This window comes from Syngnathus scovelli, chromosome 11, assembly GCF_024217435.2.
Source record: "Syngnathus scovelli strain Florida chromosome 11, RoL_Ssco_1.2, whole genome shotgun sequence".
Taxonomy (NCBI): domain Eukaryota; kingdom Metazoa; phylum Chordata; class Actinopteri; order Syngnathiformes; family Syngnathidae; genus Syngnathus; species Syngnathus scovelli.
Window position 1 is genome coordinate 2,735,745 of NC_090857.1, and position 23,534 is coordinate 2,759,278.

The window sequence follows — 23,534 nt, forward strand, 5'->3', positions numbered from 1 at the left end:
CTGCCATGTCACTAAAAAAGATAAATACGCCTGCATCCATTCGGGGATACAGTGCTGATGCTTCTACGCACTCCAGGGTTGAGCTGGTTCTGTTCTTTAATCTGCCTCACCAAATATTTACAAAGACAGACTTCCGGGTTTGCCGCCGGTGAGTGACGAAGATCTCGGAGGCGCTTGCCACTGTGTGACTGATATTAAATATTTTACACACACATTTCAACTTGACTTTTTGTTTTCCCTGATTTATGAATGATCTAGCCCCATCTATATTTCATTCATGGATGACTATTTCTGCTAGCCGCTTTGAATGAAGCCCCAGAGACGTAGACTACAGGCCAGGCTTTTCGTACAAGGGGGATGTTGGGAGTGTTTCTTGCGAGTCCAGCTGTCTCTGGAGCTTTAAGCCCCTAATTACGAGTCCAGAGGAAGCTCTCTCGAGGGAGCAATAAATGTTCTCTTGTTCCCATCCCATTTGCCACGTGCTTCCCCCACCCTCCACCCCCCTCCCTCTTTTCATGCCGATTGATGTCAGGGTAAAAGAGCAAAAGGACGAAGAAGAGGAGGTGAAAAGGGTCATGGAAGGGAGCGAGCGGAATGGATGCCGCGTTTGTGAGCGTCGAGTGGCCCACGCAGCCGCATGAAAGCCGACAGACTTATAGAAACCAAGTGGCCGCTGTGTATTTACTTAAACTTGAATGAGGGTTGACACCATCAGGATTTTCACCATCACTGATCAATGAGTTAAATAAAGAAAAATAGAACTGACTCCAACTGAAATGCATTGGGGCCAAGGCTAATCTGACCCAAAAGACCAAAAGAGAAAAAATGAAATAAAATGAAAGCTTAAGAGATACAAAAGATGTAAAAATATCTTGCAAATATTTTTTGATATGTTGAATGTGATGATAGCTTTCTCTCACTTGACACCAATTTCATCTTTCTTATTAGCCACGGCCATTTTATGACATTAGATGAATCCACGACATATAAATCCACAACTATCTGAATGTTAAGCAAGCAGCTGAGAATGACCTGCGCAGAAATAAATAGGAACTAACATAAATTGCAAACCAAAACTTGACAGACCTTGTCATCACATGAATAAATAAAGTTCTCAGCTTTCTGTATCCAAGGTCCTTTGAGTAGGCGCATGAAAGAAGACATGTGATCACAGCATATATTTCGTTTTCTTACAAAGAACATTGTTTTCACCGATGGCCTCGATCCACGTGCTGCTTTGCAGAGTGCAACTATGAGCTTCCAAGAACATCCCGTCTGCTTTGCTCCATTTTTGCGGGGAAACCATCATTTGAATCCCAAGCCAGAACTAATCATCTCAGCAGCACCGTGCCCATATGCTCTCATTTAAGAATATAAGATGGGCAGCCGGATTTATTGGCGTTAATGAAAACATAGCCGGTGCTTCTCATCTACCCAAATCACATCAGCTGCACCTGCGCACCCAAAGCCGGCGTGCAGTTGCAGAGGATTCCCTCGATGAGGCGTGGCTGGTAATTGGCGGCAACATGCACGCAAGCTGTCGCTGGCGTGCACCTTCCCAAAAGAATACGAGATGCAACAAGTCGCCCCCAGCGTGTCTATTGGCGTGATATAGATAAGATACAGTTGTTGTTTCGATGCCCCTTCCACACAATAAACACAGTTTATTGTGAGACAGATAGCAAGGACACAAATAGTTGAATTGAAGTTCCAAACCAGTGTAATGGTTTAAGGACAAAAATGTACTGTAACTGAGACATTGTGACAGTCTTGAATAAATTCTGTCATGAAGCCAACAGCGAGGACAAATGAATGTCATATCCGCAGGCGGCGTCACAAGAGCTTACCTGATGCGAGTCAACGTGATTAACAATTCACGGCAAAATATCAGAAGCAAAGACAATTGCGATTCCAGCCGAGATGTTTCTGCCTCTGCGCTGCATGAAAGCCGAGCTGCTTTCATTATGTCGGCGGAAGGCGAGAGTTGGGATTTTTAAATTCGCGCTTCAATGTTTAAAGATTTATTTTTCCCAAAAGTTTCTGGCCTTTTGAAATTTCCCTTTCTTAGAGAAGTTTTTATCTTGTTTTGCACAGCTGGCCCTGCTGCTTGAACATGTCGGTTGCGTTCTGACTGAGATGCGAGTTGAGTGCATGACTTGCTGAGGAACCGACCCGATGCAGGCAAGAACGCAGTCGCAGAGCTGAAGGAGCGACTCGGACAAACGCCAGAATCTACGTCCGGGCTATTATTCTGCCGGCCCCGCTCGGCCTCGTGTGGTGGGAAACAAGAGCGTGTCGTGATCAATTATTCATTCCTGCAGTTTATGCGGCAACAAGTCAAGAGCGCTGATTGTGGAGGCTTGCTGGCAAAGGTACTTGTCAGGGGATTAGAAATGATTATCTGGCCTGCCAAGGCTGAGATTTGATAGTTATTGTTGGTATTATGAATATTAATATCAAATTCATGAGAAAACTCTTTCCTCTTAAGAGCCAAATAGATTGTAATGTGCCGTTTTGCATCCAGTACAGTATGGAAGGAATTTAAGGTGAGCTTTCAACCTGGGTTGGGCTTTCGAGACTGGATTATGTTTTGAAACAAGGCTTGAGGTTTCAAACCAAGGTTTTCAGTCACGGCACATGGTTTCAAAATAAGACTTCAAGGCAAGGAGCCAATGTTGTGTCTCTATTTGCGTTAAGTATATTTTGTCGGTGGGTCGCGCTACGCCAGGTTGGCAGGAAGCTAATGGAGTGTCCTAAGGTTAATTTACAAGGATATGAATGCCATCAATAAGCAATTAAGGGGTGCGGCCGCATGAGGCATGCGGCCCAGCGGCCAAATCCCCAAACTGTCTTTAATCAATTCATTGCTGTGACATGTCTCCTTAAAAGCACCTGATAGATTTACGCATTAAAGCCGCCATCGTGACCTTTTCTCGTTCTCCCGCGGGGGCCGCCGGATGGTCGTCTCTGACGAGAAAGCCAAAGAACCTGAGTCACTTCATCAAACCTTTCAAATTTGAGTTTCAAGACAGCCTGACTAGGGTTAAGCTTTCAGATTGCAATTTTAAAGTAGCTTGGATTTGTGTCTCAAATGAAGGTTTAAATCTTAGTTCACTGTTTCATGACGGCGTAGTTTTATCAGATGAGAGCTTTTCTGAGTGACTGCGTCAACCTTCCGAATGAGGGAGGCTTCAATGATCCGCTCGATAAAATTGAAGCAAAAAAAAAAGCTCATAAAATCCGAAGGATGCTTTTTATTTATGCGCCCGCCTTCTCGAGCCCCCTCTCTCCCCACTGCGCAAATAAACTCTCGGCCCTTGACTCTCGGTAGATATTTCCCTGAATCAGCTCTGAAATATTCATGTTGCCATTTAAGCAGCCTCGGCGGGTGTGAGGCTTTCAAATTGGTTTATTCAAGAAGCTTCATGGTATGGGTACAAGCTAGAACCAGGCTGTCAATTTTGGGTTCCAACATTTTCATATGTGGAATTTATGTGTGCGCTTGTTGTTTGTGTTCCTTCAGCTCCTCCAAACAACATCTCAGTGGTGGCCGAGAACACGCCGGCGCCGTTCAGTCGATATCAAGCCCAGAACTTCACACTGGTCTGCACCGCCAAGGGAGGGAAGCCCGCACCCTCCGTGAGTTGTCAATGCTGCTGATGCTCAAGAGTCCATTTTGTTAGAACGTAAAGGTCCGACCCCGCAATACGCTGACAGCAAAGACGATGTTGCAAAGATGTCTTAGGAAGGTGAAAGGCGGTAGTGGAAAAAAAAAATGCTCTTGTAAGACATCATCAGACCTTGGAATCGATTCTGTGCGTGCATTGGAATGTGTTATGACAAAGAAGTAAGTATACGGAACTGAAAGGAAGCTTGATGTCAAAGAAGGTAGATTGAATAAATGCTCACATAGCTTGCTTTAATAATTTGACTTTAAGAAAAAAAGAGGTGCAATCATCCACATGCTACGCTGACTTCTAAAAAGGAATTGAGTGGTTGCCATGGCGACCACAAAAATAATTCTGTGATGTGAGTGGACTAAAAGAATTGCTGGACCAGGTGTGAAAGGAACTCACATTCACAGTTTTGGTAAAGCGAAGCAAATAATTACGGTTTCCTGGTTTCCAGGTCTTGATGAGAGTTTTGGGTTTTCAATCAAGGCTTCAAGCCAAGGTTGGAGTTTCACGAGTATCAACCTTTAGTGTTTGAATGACCGTTTCTTAAAGCGTTGTAAGATTCTAATGTTATTGGCATTTTCTTTAACGGTTAGCATTAAGCTAGCTGAGATTTTATTGCTTTTGAGTTATATCCAGTGCAATGCGACAGACAGGTGACTGATTTCAAAAGGTTTAGTTTTAGTAACTCATGTTCATCAAACTTTCAAGGCTTACGTCAAAGTGGAACCATGATGAGTTTGAGCAATACAAAAGCCTGAATTCTCGTTTTGCGAGTTCTCTCCAAAAAAACAAAAATCTAGGGAGAGCAATTACTGCTTGTGCATAAGTGCAGGGGCGAGAAGTAGATATCTACTGCTTGCTACTTGCTGATTGAACAAGGAGCATGCTCAATCACTTGCCATAGAAATAACAACACATCACCATTTTCTGCTTTTCCAAGCAATTGTGCTATCAGCGTTCTTCCAAAGTGTGCGTGCACGCCCACGGATTATAAATAGTGTGCGTTGCAACTTCGCAAAAGTCAGCCAACTTCATCGAGTGTTTTTGTCAGAAAAACATGTTGTTCACTCCAGCGGATGTGGCCCGTGCACGCACGTACTAAATCGCGAGAAGAGGTTTAATCAACCAGCATGAGCGAGAACACCTGTGGGTGAAGGACTCGCTGTGCCTCTCGAGAGGAAGTCAAAGTTTGTGAGAGAGTGTGTTTTACATTTTCATTGACGTCTTAATATTTCCCTCATCACATCTCCTCCATGTTTGCGTTGGAATGATGCTTGAAATCAAGCATGAATGAAAAGCACTTGGTTTTTCTTTGAAAATGAGGTTTTCTATGCCAGTAACAAATATTGCAAATCATTCATGACACGCTTTAAATGTGGACGCTTGTTCACAGAACCTGCCCATAAGAGCAGCAGCAGAATGGGTTGCGGTAATTCAACGTGTAATTTGTCATCGACAAATCCTTTTAACACTTCAGAAAGAACTGAAGCCACGTAATTGCTGGTTTTGTGCCATTCAGACCACATGCTTTGAGATAACGCAAACTTTGTTTTGACGCAGCCTGATTTTCATTTATAACTATAAACTACAGCGGGTCTTAAGCATGCCACCGAAAAAAGGACAGCCGGCTGAACCAAACCCGGAAATCTCCATGGCGTCCCTCATAAATCTGCTCGTATCTCACCGAACTGAGATCTCTGATGACTTCAAGCAAACCCTTTCAGCTCTTGAGAACAAGCTGGGCTGGGTCATAAGGACAGTGGAAGATCATGAAGAGAGAGTGGAGTCACTCAAGTGTGAGGGCATATATATATATATATATTTATTAATTTATTTTTTCCCCTCGCCAAGCGGAAAGTGGAAGTGAGAAACTCTTTAGTTGCTTTTTCATTTTTCTTCCCCGGTTGTTTTATTATATGTAGGTTGTCATGGTTTCTGTCCGTCTGTGTACTCGCCCCTCCCTTCCTGTGTCAACTCACAATCAATGTACTAATCACAGTCACCTACCTCTCGTTACCTGTCTCGTATTTAAGTCCTGTCTGCGTGTCACTCCCCTTTCGGATCATTGTTGATGTCTTCATGTCTTTTTGTTTCACGTCTTTGTCGGTCAGTCCTGTTGTTGGTTTTGTTAGTAAGTTATGTCAGTCTGCCGAGTCTGTTAGTTGTTCCTTTCAATAAACCCTGGTCCAAGCTGCACTTGGTCGCCTTGCTCCATCTGATCCGTGACAACCTTCTCTCTTTTTTTTCCTCTTTTTTTCTAAAGGACATTTGCGAAATAATAGCGAAGACCGCAGTTTGCTACAATGTGACTGTGCTTTCACTTGTGTGTGTTAAGTGTGTGTGTATACGTTTGTGTGAATGGGTGTTCTGTGTGACTCCAGTTAACTACTACACAGATATTGTGTGGAACTACTCAACATTGAAGGATATAATTTACATATTAAGAACAGATCCAATAGGACAGGTGGAGGGGTTTGTTAAAAACACTCCAAGTAAAGATGTGCGATCTCACTTTTGAAGATGAACATCGTGAGTCTATTTTTATAGAGATCAAGAATAATGAAAAATCTGTAATTGCTGGTGTTATCTGTCACCCTCCAGACTCTCCTCTAAATACCTTCTGTTCCAAGCTGAATGATCTCTTGCACAAAGTAAACAACCTGAAAAAAAGGCGGCATCCTCCTTGGTGATCTCAATATTGACATATCTAAACAAGCTAAACAAGACTTCATTAGCACAAGTCACTCTTTCTTCCCCACTATTAATTGCTTTACTCGTGTGACCAAGTCATCAAAAACAATCATTGATAATTTTAGAACAAACATACAAAGTACTAAATTGGCAACAGCAGATTTACAGACCAGATCATTTTCCCATTGTATTATTTTGGGGCTCAGGTAAGCGGTCTTCACCTCAGATTTGGAACAAAATGGATGAAGCCTTAAAGGTCATGACCTCTACCTCCAATTTTAAAAGACATATTTTTAGTTATCTTTTACAAACCTATAATTAAATCCACAGTTAGCTGGGTTGAGAGTGTGTATGTGTGTTTAATGAGTGTCTCCGTCTGTCCGTCCATCTGATTGTCTGGGCCTCGTTATATGAGCTTATACTTAGCTTCACTCGGGGACCCTTTTCCTCATGCTATTGAAATGTCATGTTATATGTATATGAAAGAAATATTAATGTTGGTGTGAAGAAATAAAGTTTCATTAATTAATGGAGGACAGACATACTTAAAATAGCGGCTTTGACAAGAGACAAGAATCTAATGTTCAAATCTCCTATTCAAATAAATAAATAAATAAAATATTTCGCATGAAAGCTAACTTTTTCTGTTGCGGCAAACGAGCTTGTTTGCCTTCCTATGAAAATGATCCCTTGTTGCTAGGCGACCTTTCATTGCATCTCAATTTACAGAAAGCTTCGCGTCCTTTTGATGAAAATCATGATTAGTATTTTCCATGACTGCAACATGGTGATGTCACTCGGGTCACGTGAATACTTTTCACACCCTGAACACGTGTCGACTCCACCATCAACCCCCCCCCCCCAAAGAAAAGAGAGAGCGCTTACCTTGCTGTGTGAATTCAAAGCAGGTCGGCTGTGTTCATTCTTTGAAACGTGTTGCCATGATGATGATGGTAATGATGATGTCAGCGCTAATGGCCTCCCAGTGCCTCTGATTAGCACATTCTCAGCGCAAAAGTATGCGCTGATTGAAAACGATGGCCGATAAAGATGCTCATTAATATGAAAGAAAACTGATGAAGTTGTTGCGAGGAGCCTTTTCACCGCCTATTGAATCTCAGAGCTGCTCTGCGGAGGTCTTCACTTTCGGCAAGCTCTTTAAAACTATCGGAAATTCAGCAAATGATCCCTGATCAGCTGATAATCATGCGATCGGATCGGGACAGAAGATGCTCTGTGAGCCGGTGCTTTGCGTCCAAAGACTGAGATGAGTCCAAACTTCATCAACTTATCGTGCCCTCACTGTGGCATCGTCCTTTGTCCGCATTCCGCAGACAAATAATTATCATGCAAGACAACGCACCAACCCGCACTGCAGAAAATACCATCGGAACTGCAGCTGCTGTAGGTAGAAAGGGAGAAAAACTCTGAGTGTTGCCGCTGTCATCCCCCCGAGCGTCCCATTTGAAAGGCGAGCCCGGCGTGAGTTTAATGTCTGCCGACTGTTCCCGAGAATTGAACATGTGACGATGCTGGCGTGGACCTGCTGATCGCAGGCGCATGCTGCAGAGTAACAAGACGATGGTGGATGTTGATAACCGTGACAGTAAACGTGATCAACAGCACAGAGGCCCGGCTGGCTGTACTGAGCCCGCTCCTCTGTTTCAATAAGAAAGAAAGAAATAGCATTCCAAGAGCCATCCCTCACACTTTATGAACATCACCCTGCAGTCATATTTAGCGTCACTGCTGCTTTTGTTTTGATTTGGGTTATGCAAGTCATGAGTCAAGACGTCGAAGCTCAGTCACGGGTTCGCTACTTTGTACTTGCAGCTGTACATGCAAACTCATGACTTTATTTTTCATGGTCCCACACAAGTTTCTAAGTTGTCTAGACTTTGTTTTTACTAACCGTTGCTTCAAATCAGCCAACCAGATGACTAAGTGTAATCATTTTTCGTTCCCGGTCCCCGGTTTGCAATGAGTTTTCGTCAAACATTAGACAATCTCTCTCTCTATCCACCTTTAAAAGTCGTCTTAACACCTATCTTTATTTTGGGCTTGTGACTCAGGATGAGAATTCGCATTGTTTTAGTGTTTTATTGTGTTGTTAGGTTTTAACTGTCTGTGTGTTTATGTCTCATTTTTATTTTGGGCACTTTATATGCTGCTGTGCTTGTTTTTAAAGTGCTCTATAAATACAGCTGAGTTGCGTTATTGCCTTCTCAATTAAATGCATAACCGACGAGAAGCTTAAAGTCTCCGGAAAGTGAAAATAACATTTCTTGTCATTTCAACACCACAAAGAAAAATATTGTTAACAACCTGCCTGTTTTAAATGATTAGAAGAATTGTCGAGTATTTTTGCGGATGGTTGGATTAGGATAATCAGGCTTTTTTTTTTTTTTTTTTTACCTCTCTCGACTCCCTTCTCTCCGTGATGTGCATGCAGGTATAGCCAACAATGAGGCGCTCTAAAGTGAAACCCCAGTTCATATTTTAGGGGTGGATGACTGATTCAAACAGGCTTTTTTTTCTGGCTGATAGCATCAATGCTATTAGCACAGAACCAAAGCATACAATTCTGCCGCCCAGCAGGTAGGGGAACGGGCTACGTTGTTATCTGCAATTTTCTATTTTCAGCAGCAAGTTAATGAGACATGTCTGGTTGTTTGCAGTTTTCTTTTTGTTTTTCCCATGATAAATTGCATGCTGAATGTCGGCCGGGGCACAGCGATGTGCCCGTGTCACTGTGGGAAATGTAATGTTTATTTTTTTGACACATATCACAGTGAGCGACATCCGCTGGCAGCTACATAATCACTTGAGGAAAATTAATCTGTGTTTGTGTTTCCATTTGAAGACCTTTCAGTGTTTTGTTGTTGTTTTTGTTGTTATCAAGACCTTGTCAAACTGAGCCACATATTGAGAAAATTACATTTTAACAGTTCGAAGGAATGAACACAACGTGAACAGGTTATTGGATGGACTTGGAATGATGTCAATATATTTAAAGTACACAGTATGGTGTCTTTTTTGCTGGAAAGACTCATAGGTTGACAATTTCATGAACAATCCTCTGAAAATGCGTTGATTTTGATTTCCGCTGTCTGTTTTGACATCAAGGTTAGCCCAAAATGCTACACAAAAATGTCTCCACTGAGATTCTGACTAAAGATGTGGCAAAGGAAATCAATGACAGATATAAACACAGCATCCACAATTCCCAAAAGTTCATATAATCCACACGGAGTGCACTTAACACACATCTATTTTGGTCACAAGCGACATTTTCATCCCGTAGAGTTCTCTTCGTAAATAAAGAGTGTGAAGAACGGCAGGGGTAACAACAACACTGGCAGAAAAGCTTTTTTTAGTTGAAAGCTGTCAATCCTCCTGTTTAAGTGCTTAGGGACAGTTTTGAGAAATGTTGAAAATGAAAGAGAAATACTTTCTATTTCCCATTGGTAATAACCTTTATGGAGAGCACGGGTAATATTTCTAGCAATATTTTTGGTACCTCCACAGATTCATCGCCGCGAAGTGGTGGCAGTAACCGCCGCAATTGTTGGCCATTCAATATTTGATGAGTTTAGAGATCAGTCACTGAATGACTCAAATACTCAAGTCAAGCCGCACCGGTGCCTTTTTGGTCATACAAGTTTAAAAATATATTACCTACTTTGAAGGTTCTATAATAGATGAGTGAAGGACTATTTTTTGAAACGATCATATCACACAAGCAAAACCAGAAGCTAGTTATAACTCCCACTCTGCTAACGGCACATCTCACTGATTTCCCCGAGTGGCTCGTCTCATTTCATGTCTTTGACACGTTTCCCCATGATGTCTTGTTGACAAATCCATTTCCGTTTAGACCGCCTGATCTCCTTGCAGAGACCTACCCTGTCTAAAAAGCATTATGGTGACTGTTAATAATGAATATCTGAAGGAATTTAGTGGGACACATCCCAGGGGTTACAACTACTCCAGAAGACAACCCATGACATTAATGGGGGATTAATAAAGTCTGTTATACAATAAAAGATGTCAAGAAACCTTGTCATATATGTGTATTGGAAGAAAGTGATTATCTACTTGGTCTGAAAGAAAGTTGTATAGCAGCGTCCCTCCAGAATTTATGTAGCCGCTAGCGACACTTGGCACCTTAAGGGTCGCTACCTTGAGTGTGAAAACAGCAATAATGAGTGCAAACAAATATGAATATCGCCCGGCCTTTAAGGAATTGCTGCAGAAGATATGTTTACATTCACATAGGGGGCAGCGTGTGCGGTCCCCGCTATGCAATCTGAGCAGACTTTGTGGCCAATGAGTCTTCTTTAATGTGACAACTTGTTTCTCCCCTTCGGCAGTGTCGCGACTCTCGCAAGTGTAGTTGAGCTTACGAGTACCCCGATCCATATGTACAGTCAGAGAACCTGCAATCCACCTATGGTAATACAGGCAATTTATTTTTAGCCAACACGATACTTTTTACCCATCTTGTCACTGAGGTCGTGTTTGCTGCCACGAAAGCAACATCATTAGCTTGGAGCCGAGCGGTACGTGTGCTGGCTCAAAGGCGCTGGCTCGATAGCGCACGCTCGGCGTTGGTGGCTGCGTTTCCATGGATACCAGTAACCCCATTATTATTTGCGCATGAGGGTTTCTTGAATGAATGGAGCAGGGCGAGCAAATGCAGCTTGGGCCAGGGTTTATTGAAGGGAAGGGAGGTTGTCGGATAGAGACACAGACAGGAAGAGGCTCACAGTGGGCAGGGACAACTCAGACCAGGAACTGATACACAAAAACAGGTACTGACCGTAAGCCTTCATCAGGGTCTGTAGCAAGTATTTGTGAAACCTTTTAAGTGGTTGTGTACGGGCAGCTAGAGTGCCTGCCAACTGTGAAATGCGACAACCACATACAAGGACTGTATATCTTGTTTTATCCGCCTATTTCTGAATATATGCCTGTGAGCAAGCTCCTGTTCCGCTCATAATGATGTAATACAACATCTCGATAGAACCTGGTTTTCCAACCAAGCTGGTTGAAGATTCATAAGGTTCAAGTAACTTTTGATTTGGTGTTCCAAATGTAGCTACTCTTCACTCTATCCCTAATTGTCATGGGAACGAAATCCATACTTGTTGCTGGCTTAGATTTACTTGAAGCACCATAAGGTCTGGCTCACTCTCATGAGATCAGGCTGCCTCCTTAAAAGTTGCTCAACAGACGAAAAGTTCTTCTTCAGTTGTCCTTGATCCTTACAGTGCTCTGATGCGAGAATGTCGCTTGTATGAAGACAGCTAGTCACGCTTTTGAATGTGTGCCACTCACTTATGTGTTAGGCACTTTTCTGAACATAACAATAACTCTAAAATGATGGTTTGAACAACAGGCAAGAGTCAAGTTCTTTTGAAAGCAGTTACATGAAAGTGGAAAATAACAGCACAATGCTTTTGTCCATGCTAAATTGCATCACCATTTAAAAGCTGACTATAATTACGGACAGATCTAGAAAGCAGATGTAAGCCGGCGATAAATACGTAGCTTTGCACATGAATAGGTGCCTCCAACTGCAAGAGATAAATTATTTGCGTATTCTTTTACAGACTTGGTTCATAAAGATGATTCTGACTCGGTCAGTTGAGATAGGCTTCGTCCACTCCGGACCCCGTACAGGATAAGCAAAAACAGAAATAGGTGAATGGGCCAAATGTTTGGACCAGTCGTCTACCACATTTAGAGAAACTTATTTAGGCCAGATCCAAATGAGCGCTGACCAGCCTCATTGGTCTTGTCCCCCGTTCGGTTCCAAACGAGTCGTGCTGTCTGTCCCTTCACGCTGTTTACTGTTTTGATCAATTTTCACCATATGTTTGTCAGGTAGCCAGAAGCTCCAGACAAGTGTGGTTTTGTTTGGAGCCGCTGGCGTCCTTTCCTCAGTCAGTGGTCCAAAATGTGATTAAGGACCGAGCACCAAGTGGGCTTGGAATTATTGTATTAATTATGAGTGTTCGTACAAATGAATTGATGGTTTGAGGGCCTGAACAAGTTCAAAATCAAAACATTTTGCAAACACTTGTATTCTAGGGAGAACGTATCGTGTTATATACAAAGTGGCAATTATTGAACCCTGTTCTCCATGTTGTGTCTAAGGTGTACTTCAAGCGGGACGGTGAGCTGATCGAGGTGATCTCATACGTTCAGCCATCAGCCGGCGATCAGGGCGGTGGCTCAGCGGGCTTCCGAGGAGCCAGGCCGCTCATCAGCCGGGACCTGGACGAGACCAAGCTGCAGCGCTCGCTCTCCCTGCTGGACCCTGAGAGCCCTTCGGCGCGTTTGTATACGGAACGGCCGCAGCGTGTCCACACTCAGGGCCTGCAGGCCTCGGAGCCCAGCCCCGCCACCGAGGTCATCCCGGAGACGGTGGTGAGCCGAGAGTTCCCCCGCTGGGTCCACAGCACGGACCCCCTGTACTACTTCAGCCACACGCACATCCCGCAAAGCGACGGCTCGGTGGTGGTGCAGGCGCGGCTCACGTGGACCCTCAACCCGCAGCTGGACAACGACGCCCTTTTCAGCTGCGAGGTCAAGCACCCAGCGCTCTCAATGCCGATGCAGACGGAGGTCACATTGGGTAGGATGCTTTGTTTTGCTTTTATACTTCCATTTCTCCAGAGCCCCAGGTCAGGGGTAGGCAAGTCCGGTCATAGGGTAAGGGTTAGTGTGTGGAACGGAAAGGAAACTTCCAAAAACCTTGGGTCCTACACCATATCTCTTAATCTCTTGCTTACGACTGCTTCTTTGTTCACCTTCAGAACTGTGATTTAAAACCGACAAAGATTGCAGATTGGGAGTTTAAGGGTGAGAACGCAAAAACCCGACAGTGACTGGCAGGCCAATTCTCGGCACCGTCTGCCGTCAGTTTCACTTAACGCACCGGCGACAAGATGAATTGGAAAGGTGGGATGACGATTCAGAGACACAATGCACAAGGTTCTGTGAACAATATGCGTGCGTCACTGAAGCTCTTAGTCTTCTTTTAAACATCAATTAAATTTCACCAGACGGAACAATAGCAGTGGGGTATTTCTGTGCAGATTAAAATATCAAAAAGAATAAATCCAATGAAGCAAACAAAAGTCTAACTTTGGGGGTAAAGTCTTGTTTTTGTGTGAGGTGAACGCACAACCCCCCTCTGTATTTTTCGTATAAACTAAAAACAAAGATGGCTCCCAGCATTTCCAATTAACACTTCAAAGGCGAAACATTGGCGTCATTCTTCTGCAGACGAGCATCGTGATCCACGAGGAGCACTCATAATCGTGCACAAAGAAACCTGCACTGAAGAGATGCTTTTGTGCTGTCCAAAATCAATAATAACAATGGAATAAATGTTGATGCCTGTTAATATTGTTTCGTTTTACCGACTGAGCGCTTGCGGTAACATCTGTTCTCGTTGCCGCACTCCCGGGTCCAATGTTGTTTTTGAAGCGGGTTGACTTTTTTTGTGCGCCAGGAAGATTTCTTGCCAGAACCCACATGTCACGTACCTGGCTAATTAGGCCGAGTCTACAGAGTTTCAATTAGAGCTCCTTTCTGTTGTCGACGGTAAATCAGTCCACACTGACGGCACTTATTAGTGTTCAGTTTGATGCTCCGTTTATAATCTGCTTGGTCACTTTTGATTCAAAATGATGGATATTTTGGGTTGCTGAAGTTCACTTGGGTCTAATTGTTCCATTATTTTCCCATGCTGCCAATCTGTGCCAGCTTTGAAATCACACCTCTAATGGGTTGATGTGATTTTTTTTTTTGGGGGGGTTCTGACAGCAAGAGAGATTTTATCGCAGAATAATTCCTGACGGAGCGCAGTAGCTGTCGCCGACCCGTCCTCCCAGAGCGCAGAAATGTAGTTTATCACATGCGAAACTGAGTCAGCAGCGTCAGTTAGAGCGCCGACGACATGAGCGGTCTTCATCAGACTGAAGCGCAGCGTTGTAAATATTTCAATAGTTGGCCCCCTCCAACATGGATGATTAAAGCCACGACAAGCTCGCGGAGGGACGACAAGACGGGTAGAAACTCTTGCTAAATGTCAACGTCGCTTTTGTTTTGACAAGTTGTTTGAAGTCGCTCGTTTATCACTATCATGTTCCTCATCAGACATTTGATTTTCATTTTGAGAAGAAAAGAGAATAGAAGATGAGCCATTGAGTCAGAGCGCATTTGGAATGCCGAACACTCCTCAGCACAAAACAAAACACTTCAGTCACAAAAGAGTCAAATCTCCTCAGTCAAGACTGCGGGCGTATGGATTGATTCACTTCAGACATTGTGTTGTGGAAAAATGGCTTCTTAATGACTTGCATACAAAAACGGTGGTGCCGGCCTTATAGGAAATCAACCAGCCAAGTCAATCTTTAGTTTTGTGCCTATTACTAAAATATTCTTTTGACAATTTTCTTCTGAATGTCTGCCGGTGGAGCTAACTTATAATGACGCAATTTAGCTTGTCCGCACACATTGTTCTGAATTGTGAAGAAAATGCAGACAATCTACTTTTTAGTGACAACTTACCCGTCATATCCGTGATAAGTGCACAACGCGTGTGCTTTTTCACTCCGCAAGCTGCTCTTGGTCAGGAAATGAATAGCTGGTCCTTTCCGTGCCCATAAGCGCTAAATCTTTCAGCGATTTAATATCGTCACACGAGCCAGAGCTGACAATCTGACAATCGAACCAGTGTTGTATTACACGACTTGAATATTCATGAAGGGCAACGCGCTTGCCATATATTAAATGGGACGAGAGGCTGACGCCGGTTGGGCCTCGGGGGTGTTGGAAAAGAGCGCTCCTCTCCCGTCGAATTGTCACGCTCGCTCCTGGAGTCTGTCCAGGAGAGTCCGGGTCGGTGCCTGAATATTTAAAAGGTGCCTTTTTGGGTCTGGGCGAGCAAAGGTGCCCAACGGAAATAGTGTTACACTGGCAGTGCAAGCGCCGGGTTCAACTTTACCTCACGTCACCATTGCTTTGCCAGTCGGGGATAATCAAAGAGCAGATGCTCGGCTCCAGATGGCATTGGCATCTGAATAGACGATGGGAGTGTGTGTGTGTGTGTGTGTGTGTGTGTGCACGTGCAGTTATTTGTGTTAGTGTTGGCCGCTCATCAATACGTCTTATCTGGTGGCTTTAGTGTTCCTGCTCAGACCCGTGCAAGGAATTACATGGTCGGATTCACCTGGATGGAGCTGCCGCCTGATCCGACCGTCAGCCCTTTTTAAAATATGCTTCACGCGTTTTCTTTAACCAAGCCGCTCATCCAGTAAATGCGCCAGTCTGCCCTCAACTTTTCCGGTCTGAGGTGCAGCTGGCCGCACCTGTTGATGTCCGAGCACACCTGATGCACGGCCAAAAAGTTGTCTTTTGGGCACGCGTGAGCTACCATGCCCATAAAGCCGATTAAAAACACTATGTTGTAGAATTATGTTTATTTTACAAGCTCAAGGTCAATAGGAGGAGTTGTGAGGACCATGTAGTGGGTACAAAAATCAAAAGTGAATTTTAGTGAATTATTTATTCTTTTTGTTTCAATTGCTTAAGTTTGGCCTGTCAATCGAGAATTTAGAGAGCTGATCACTGATTGGTAAGCCTGGATTGGAGCGCCCCACCTCGGCCCTATCTCTTGTATTGAGGAGATTATACTGCCCAAATATAACAAGAGTAAAAAACAAGGTATGGATTTGTGAGCCCCAGCATTAAACTACATCATAGAGATAAACAAAACAAGTTTCCTCATTAGAAACTATACACCATTTTTTTTTTTTTTTTGCTCTTCTAAAAATATATATACCTGATCTGATTAAACTCGATCTTGTTTTATGTTTTGTCATGTTTTCCCATAGTTTTATTTTGAAGCATACATTGTCACTGTTCGTTTTGTATTTGCTCATCAGGTTTCTTTTTCCAACTATTTCATTTTGTCTCTACCAATCAGCTCCTCGTGTCTTGTTCAGGTAGACCTCGTTGTCTGATCAATTATTTTGTACTATTTAGTTGTCTGTTTTGCCAGGTTGGCTCTCCGATGTTCCTGTCATGAGTCAAGTTATGCTTCCTTTCGTCAGGTGTTGATCGCCTCTTATTTTGAACCTTGTTGAACATTTTTAATATTGTATTTTGAGTGTTCCTACGGACTTGTTTTGTCTCATACTTTGGGAGAAAACAAACACTTTTGTTTTTAGATGATCGTCCCACCCATGAAAATACATAGAGTAGTTTACAATATTTTATTCTAATATTTTCTTTACTTAATCGGTATTCAAGTCGATTCAGTGCGGCAAAAGCAGAGCACCCTTTATTGACCATCTGCTACCAAGTCCAAATGCCCAGTCCGAGGGGGTTCTGCATCACTCCCTGGTGGGAGCTGTTTGGCCTCAAGTCCATTTGAGCGCCCGATGCCCTAATCAAGGGTGGCTGACGTTGAACACCAACTGTCGCCACTGGACCGAATCCCAGAAATCGGCAATCATCTTTTTATAACGGCCATATGCACGACGCGTTCCGTGTGTGACACCATGAAAAGCAAGAAGCTCCTCCGATCACGCTGGCTGTTGCCAGAAGTAGCCTGTGAACCGCCATCCGTCCTGGGCATGAGAAGACACGCCAGGCCGTGTCACACGTGCTTCGTCTTTGCCAAGGGAAGCATGGTGATGTTTTCTCTCATTTTGAAAATGTCAGATTTATCACTTTTTATCGGCCAATGTCGCTGTCCTACTTTAGGAGCCATTTTGCTGATGCAGTTTCATCTGTGCAGGGATTTAAAATAATGTAATGAATGAGGATGTAGAGTGAACCCTCTCTGATTTGTGGTTCTACACAGATTCATATTTTATTTATCCACGTTTTACTCACCCTTAACTAAAAGCCGAAAAACCGACCTGTTTGTGTAGTTTTTGTGTGCGTGCATTCGATAAAATGCCAAGGACCTGTCAAGTCGTGGTTTGGTGTTGGGCAGGTTAATATTCAAGACGTGTCTCTGAGCAAGGCCTTCAGATTTTGTGCCCCACTGTGGGGCAGGATTTCAGAGTTAGCTTCATAGACATGTTTCCAGAAATGGGCTGATAACAAAACATTGATTTGGTGGTTATTGTCTTACTTGATGCATGCCAGACGTGCAACTATCCGTCCACAAGCACTAAAAAGAATATTTTGCATAATATGGCCCCACCTCTGGAACCCTACCTGCCACCAACCCAAAATTGATTAGCACTTGAGATGCTTTTTTGGATGTAGACTTGACATTTATGTTTAGCCACGTGCGTGCTCTGTTTTATTACAAGTAAAAGTGTGTCATTTATCTTTTTTATGCCTTGTAGTCTTACAAATGCATTCATTCATTTGCCTCCAAGGCCAGATAAATAGCCGTCCAATGATTTCATTTATTTGCTTGTATTTATTTGTCTCTTAGTTTCCCCTCATCAATGAAACTAAGCGTCTAATGTGATTTATATTAAGAGTTAAAAGCGGCAAATTGATGGAGAACAAGCGGTGTTATTGATAGCGGGCCCTTAGCTCGACGCTCATCCCTGCTTAATTAGTTCATTTGTCTAAAACCGCATTGCCGCCGCTCAGCGTGTGGCGCCCGCCGTTAACTTTGTTCATCGGATCACATGACGCAGGAGCTTCTTAGACGGGCCTGAAAGGATATCTTATGGTTACCGGATCTGCATGAAAATGACCCTTTTTGCTTTGCGAATATTATGCAAATCACTTTTTTTCATATCAGGACTCAGCACATAAGGGAATAACCCGACCCTGTATAATCTCGGGATATTAGAAGCTCCGTGCTCCCCGTGCCACATTGTTTCAGCGGGTCCAAATGAAAGGCGCCGAGGGCCGGTTGTCCACAGCCAGACAAGGGAATTAGCTCCATGAGTGTCCCTTATCTGGCCGCCTCCACACTCCACCCGACGTGCTCCCATTCTCCTCCAGTAATGAGCATCCACCCAATTTAGTCCCTTTTTCTCTCTAAAGGGGAATAAATCCAGCGTCGTCGTTCTGATAAAGGGACCTGCGAGGTCCCCTGCCTTTTTCCCACCGACCTTAATTGACAGGAAATTGTATTTGTCACTCTTCTCCCTTGACAGAACAGGTGCTTCTTTTAGCCACGCGCTGTGTGATGACCTTTTGTCTCTGTTTCTTTTTTTTTTTTAATCTCCCTCCAGCTGCCCCAAAAGGCCCGAAGCTCTTTATGACCCCCAGCAGGGCCAAAGTCGGGGACACGGTGCGCATCACTGTGCAAGGATTCCAGGTAGGAGCTCGCGGGGTAAGTGCATGCCGATACGGGGAAACAATTCAATCTAATGTGTGATGGCAATAAACCATTTGAATGAATTGTTATTTTCTTGTTAAATGTTGATGGAAGGAACAAACCAGATTGCCGATCCAACCACAAACCATTTAACAATCGCCCAATCAAGCACAGGCAGCCCATTTCGGCAGTTAGTCCTAAATTGTTTCTATCCTCTGCCAATTGGAGTAAAATCCATTTTGTTTCTTGCCCAGCGTGACATCATCGACACAAACATTAGATTGCTCAAATCCAGTGTGAGCGACAAAAATTAGTCCGTTCAAATTCTCCCCATTCATGTTTCAGCACATACAACTGAGCTAGTGTGTGTGCGTGTGTGTGTGTGAGAATCACAGACGCTGTCTTGTATATCTCCTCCAACACAGTGACACGCGTCAAAATCTGCTCCGTGCTGTTATTTTTAGTCATGTTTACTGGAGGGTTAAGAACTGCGAGGGGAATAAACTGTTGTAAACTGAAGTGTGGATTATTAATGCATGTTGTTAACTCGAGATTGAATCAGTAGGGGGATCGGCTGTATTATTCATGTATCTTTTGCCCTTAATCTCTTTCCCTGCTACGGCCCCGCCCATTCCTCTATTCCATTTGAATTTAGAACGAGGTGTTCCCAGAGCCTCTCTTCACCTGGACTCGCGTGGGGGGGCGTCTCCTGGATGGCAGCACCGAGCGAGAGGGCAAGGATCTGATCCTGGAACGGGTTCCGGCCGAGCTCAACGGCTCCATGTACCGCTGCACGGCCCAGAATCCTCTGGGGTCCACAGACACGCACACCCGCCTCATAGTCTTTGGTACGTTTTGCCATGAAGATGAAACAAATCCGGTTCGACCACCCAAACCTAACCCAATCAGCTGGAATGCACACGGAAAAAAAAAAAAAAAATCTCACCAAAATGTTTTATCTACACTAACTCTGAGATAGATACCTTTGAGATTTATGCCACCACTTTTGTCGATAAATCATTGTTACTGCGCGATTCCGATTAATAAAAGATTGTGCCCCTAATTGTCTCAACAACACTTTCTTTTTAAGACGGCACTTAGAGGGATGACTATTCTCTTAACGAGGGTTTTAGTCCATCAATGGCGAGCGTTGTAGCAGTGCTCTTGCACAAGCCCCAACAGACGACAACCATTCGAGTCGACACGATTTCAAGGAAAAGATTGGAGTTATGACATCAAAATCCCAGTAGAACCTTCACATACATTTGATTTGCTTGGACCTTGGTTGTGTGTTTCATGGAACATCATCAAACCAACCACACACAATCATGTCTGGTCCTCGAGAGTCCCTTTCCAAAAATGCATTTTTTTTTTTTATTTTATTACTCAGTGCCTCAACTCTTTTGATGGTCTGTAAAATGGCTGCAAACAAGGATTGAAATGTCAGACCTTATTGAAATACAACTTCTAGGAAGAAATGCCAAGGAGGCATAACCTTGATGTCTACTGACCACCTGGTGCACCTGTGTTCATAACATCTGATAGATGAAAACGAATCTCAGCAAATCCAAACATTTCTTTGTCTTTTGGATTGTCTCTCCTGAGAAGTCAACCTAATAAAATGGTTGCATGTTAGAAAAAGCCGCAACGTTTCTTGCGGCATGCATCCAGGTGACGCATCACGCTCTTAGCATCCCAAAATAGCTGTGTTGCTTTTACCCTCTTTCTCCTCGCATTGCAATCACTTGACATCCTGCTTATAAAAGTCATTTACTCCAATCTCACTTGTTGTGATGCACCATGTTCCGCAACTCCATTACGAGACAATGGTCTTTCTCATTGGGGAAGACAGCAGTGCCAGTAATAACTTTTTTTTTTTTTTGTGTGTGTTTCCTACAGAAAATCCAAGCATGATGAAAAACACGCAGGGCCAGAACAGTAAGTTTTCCAACCACGCAAATGACTAAGCTATGAGTGCCACTGAACTGTTTGAACTGGGGGGGCAGTTTGTAACAAAATAACTGTGACGATTGCAGGAGTGCCTAAATGTAAAAATTCAAAGCACAAGCAAATAACCCTTTCTGGATTCTTCACAGAACTAAAGTGCGGAAATAAATCATAACACCGTTCATGAAATAAATAATAACCAAGTAACCTTCTCTGGGTTGTTCACAGAAATAAATCCAGGAAAGAAACAGCACTATTTATGAAATAAATCATTACCAAATAACCCTCTCTGGGTTCTTCACAGAAAAAAAGTCCATGGAACATAAACTTTCTGTTGTGCCATGCACAATCTTAACAGGACCAAATTTAGCTTAGTTGACAGAGCAGAATCTCTTACTTAAATGAGCAGGCTCTCAAAGTTCTTGATTCCTTATAATCCTTTTCCAGTAGGCTTAATTTGCAAAAGTCCAACTTTATCATTAAATACAAATACACATGTAGGAAAAAAAAATCAAAATGCTCTCTGGTATTGTTCAGGGGGCCGGACCAAATGTGGAGGTGGGCCGTATTCGGCCCACGAGCCGTAGTTTGGGGACCGGTGACTCAGCCTATTGTACTCATTGTAATCATTGTGTGCAGATCTCAAGTAGTCCACAAAATTTACTTTACAGTGGTCGTCCTTGTATGCCAAAGTTGTTCAATGAGTGGGCTGAATTGTTTTTCTAGTGAGGAGAGACTGTACCAGTCCACCAAGCTTATGGTGGATATGAAGGATATTGAATATTAGCTCAAACAGCTTTCCATAAATCTGTGACAATGAGCCTTCAATCTGTTTCTACACTTTTGCCCTCCTCTTCCTCTCCAATGACAATTGTTTTGCAGCAGCGCCGCATCTATTTTTAAATTTAGCTGGGTGAGAGACGCCGATGACGATTTTTGAAGAGGGAGCACAAATTATCCTCTAGAGCCCAAAAGACCAAATCCTGGATAAACATCCGGGATTTGGCATCCTTTGTGAGGTGTCTTACTGCGTCGACAGTCGGTCAAATGGAGATAAAATCCAGAGGAGTGAATTTGATTTATAAGATCAGTCACTTGGGGGGAATTTGATTGGCTCTCTGCCAGTAGAGGGCGTCAATGAAAAGCTTTAGGACATGACCTTCACACGACATTAGGTTAAACTTGGAACTTGTGGAGCTGTGCTCGTAGACTACTATGCTCCCCTACACACAAATATTTAATTAGCCCTAATATTTTTTTAGCCCATCTGTTAAGTATCTGTGCCTCATAATTGCCAGCAATCGTACAAAATTGGTCTGAGTTTGTCTTTGAAAGCTATCCGGAAGTGTCCGTAAATGACCCCAAAATGTTGGCTGACTTGTATCTTTTTGGGGATGGCTTTGTGACACACTTTTTTTGCGCCTACTCATGATAGATAGTAGGTCTACCAAATTTCATGGCCCTCAGTTAAACTCGCTTCAGGCGATGGATTTGACACATTTAATATCTACCCGGCAAAATCTCAAACTCGTTTATGAAGTTCCACTGGAAATGGGCTTATAATGCCCAACTTGCTGACTTTTTTTTTTTTTTTTCATGCATAGCTTCTCAGGACTTTTTTGTGGGTCTGCTTATAATAGACCTGACTACCAAATCCAGCATAGTCGGCTGGATTCTTATCATTTTGAGAACCATCAGACAAAACCTTCAGGACTTCATTTTTGAAGAACCCTGCTTGACTTCCTGTCTAATCAAGCGTGACTTTTGAGACCTTTTTGTGGGTCTCCTCCATGATGCTTACCAAATGTTTTTAAATAAACCTTGCTCGGGGATCTGGAGTTTTTTATGAAACCTCTTGGAAAAGTTTGCTTTTTGAAGGACTCCCTAAAAGTGACGGCTTTGAACCAAAATGACAAGACTTCCTGAAGGACTTTTTGCAGGTCTCATAATGATAGACATGTCTGAAAATGTCATGTTGCTCTGTGATAACTGGCTTCAGGTGTTTGCCTGGGGGAACTGTGGATGATGTGTGAGCACAGATCAGTTGGATTAATATTCAGCTCCAAACCACGTTGGCGTCAGTAAACAAAAGCATGTCCAAGCTCCCACTCTCTGGCAGAAAAGATGTGGATGCCACGTCCTTGTTAGAAAAAGGGGAACATTTGAGTATTTTCTGTAAAATTGCTTGAATGAGATCCAATTTTCAGGGAAGTGCGCCTCCTTACTCGTGCAAATCAATCTCCGCATGGTATCTTCATCTGGCACCGTTATCCACCTTTGATGTTTGCGTGTTGTCGAACATTGAGCAACAACAGGTTCTCTGCTGTGACTATTCCATAAGCGCGTTCATCCAACCGCGAGGGCGTCCTCTGTGGTCCACATGAAGTTGACCGGCACGCACACGCAAGTCATGCGGCCATCTGTTGGTTTTCACACTCTACCCCGACCGCGTTGAGATTCCGCCAGCCTGCTTGTGGGAGTGGTTTCGCTCTGCCAATGTGTGCATCACAAAACAAGAAATGATGACCTCAGAAGAATTTTATTTATCACATTTTTGCTTAAATTGTGTTGGTATTACGAGGAAGCCCTTGAAAAAAATGGCAAAAAGTTGACCTAGATTTTAGGGCAACGCTAAATCCCGAATTTAGTTAGTTAGTTTTTTTTTGGCTCCATAATTGTAGTCCTGCCATGCTGACAAACTGAATCATTTCGAAGGGCTGCTATGAGAAAGATGGTGCGAGGCCATTGGCAGCATCCTGAGGAGAAAAGCCGACGTGAGTCCTGACAAAGCAAGCATCGTTTTACTTGGCAACTGCAGGAAATTGTTGGCGGGAAGCAATGGCAGAGGAGCCCAAGATTGAGCTATTGGCCGAGTGGGCACGTCCACGCTGACCTCCCGGGGC

The 23,534-nt window shown here is 43.5% G+C and overlaps 1 protein-coding gene across 2 annotated transcripts in view; it reads left to right on the forward strand.

The window, feature by feature from the left end:
- The window catches only part of igsf21a (immunoglobin superfamily, member 21a), a 94,294-nt gene that overhangs the window by 67,265 nt on the left and 3,495 nt on the right, over window positions 1–23,534 (forward strand). Inside the window, exons 5-9 of one of the 2 annotated variants that reach the window (XM_049734078.1) lie at window positions 3,524–3,639; window positions 12,531–13,011; window positions 18,599–18,699; window positions 19,340–19,532; window positions 20,584–20,622. In XM_049734078.1, the coding sequence (XP_049590035.1) occupies window positions 3,524–3,639; window positions 12,531–13,011; window positions 18,599–18,699; window positions 19,340–19,532; window positions 20,584–20,622 (930 nt within the window). The remainder of the gene's footprint in view (window positions 1–3,523; window positions 3,640–12,530; window positions 13,012–18,598; window positions 18,700–19,339; window positions 19,533–20,583; window positions 20,623–23,534) is intronic. The other variant, XM_049734079.2, reaches the window with a different exon arrangement.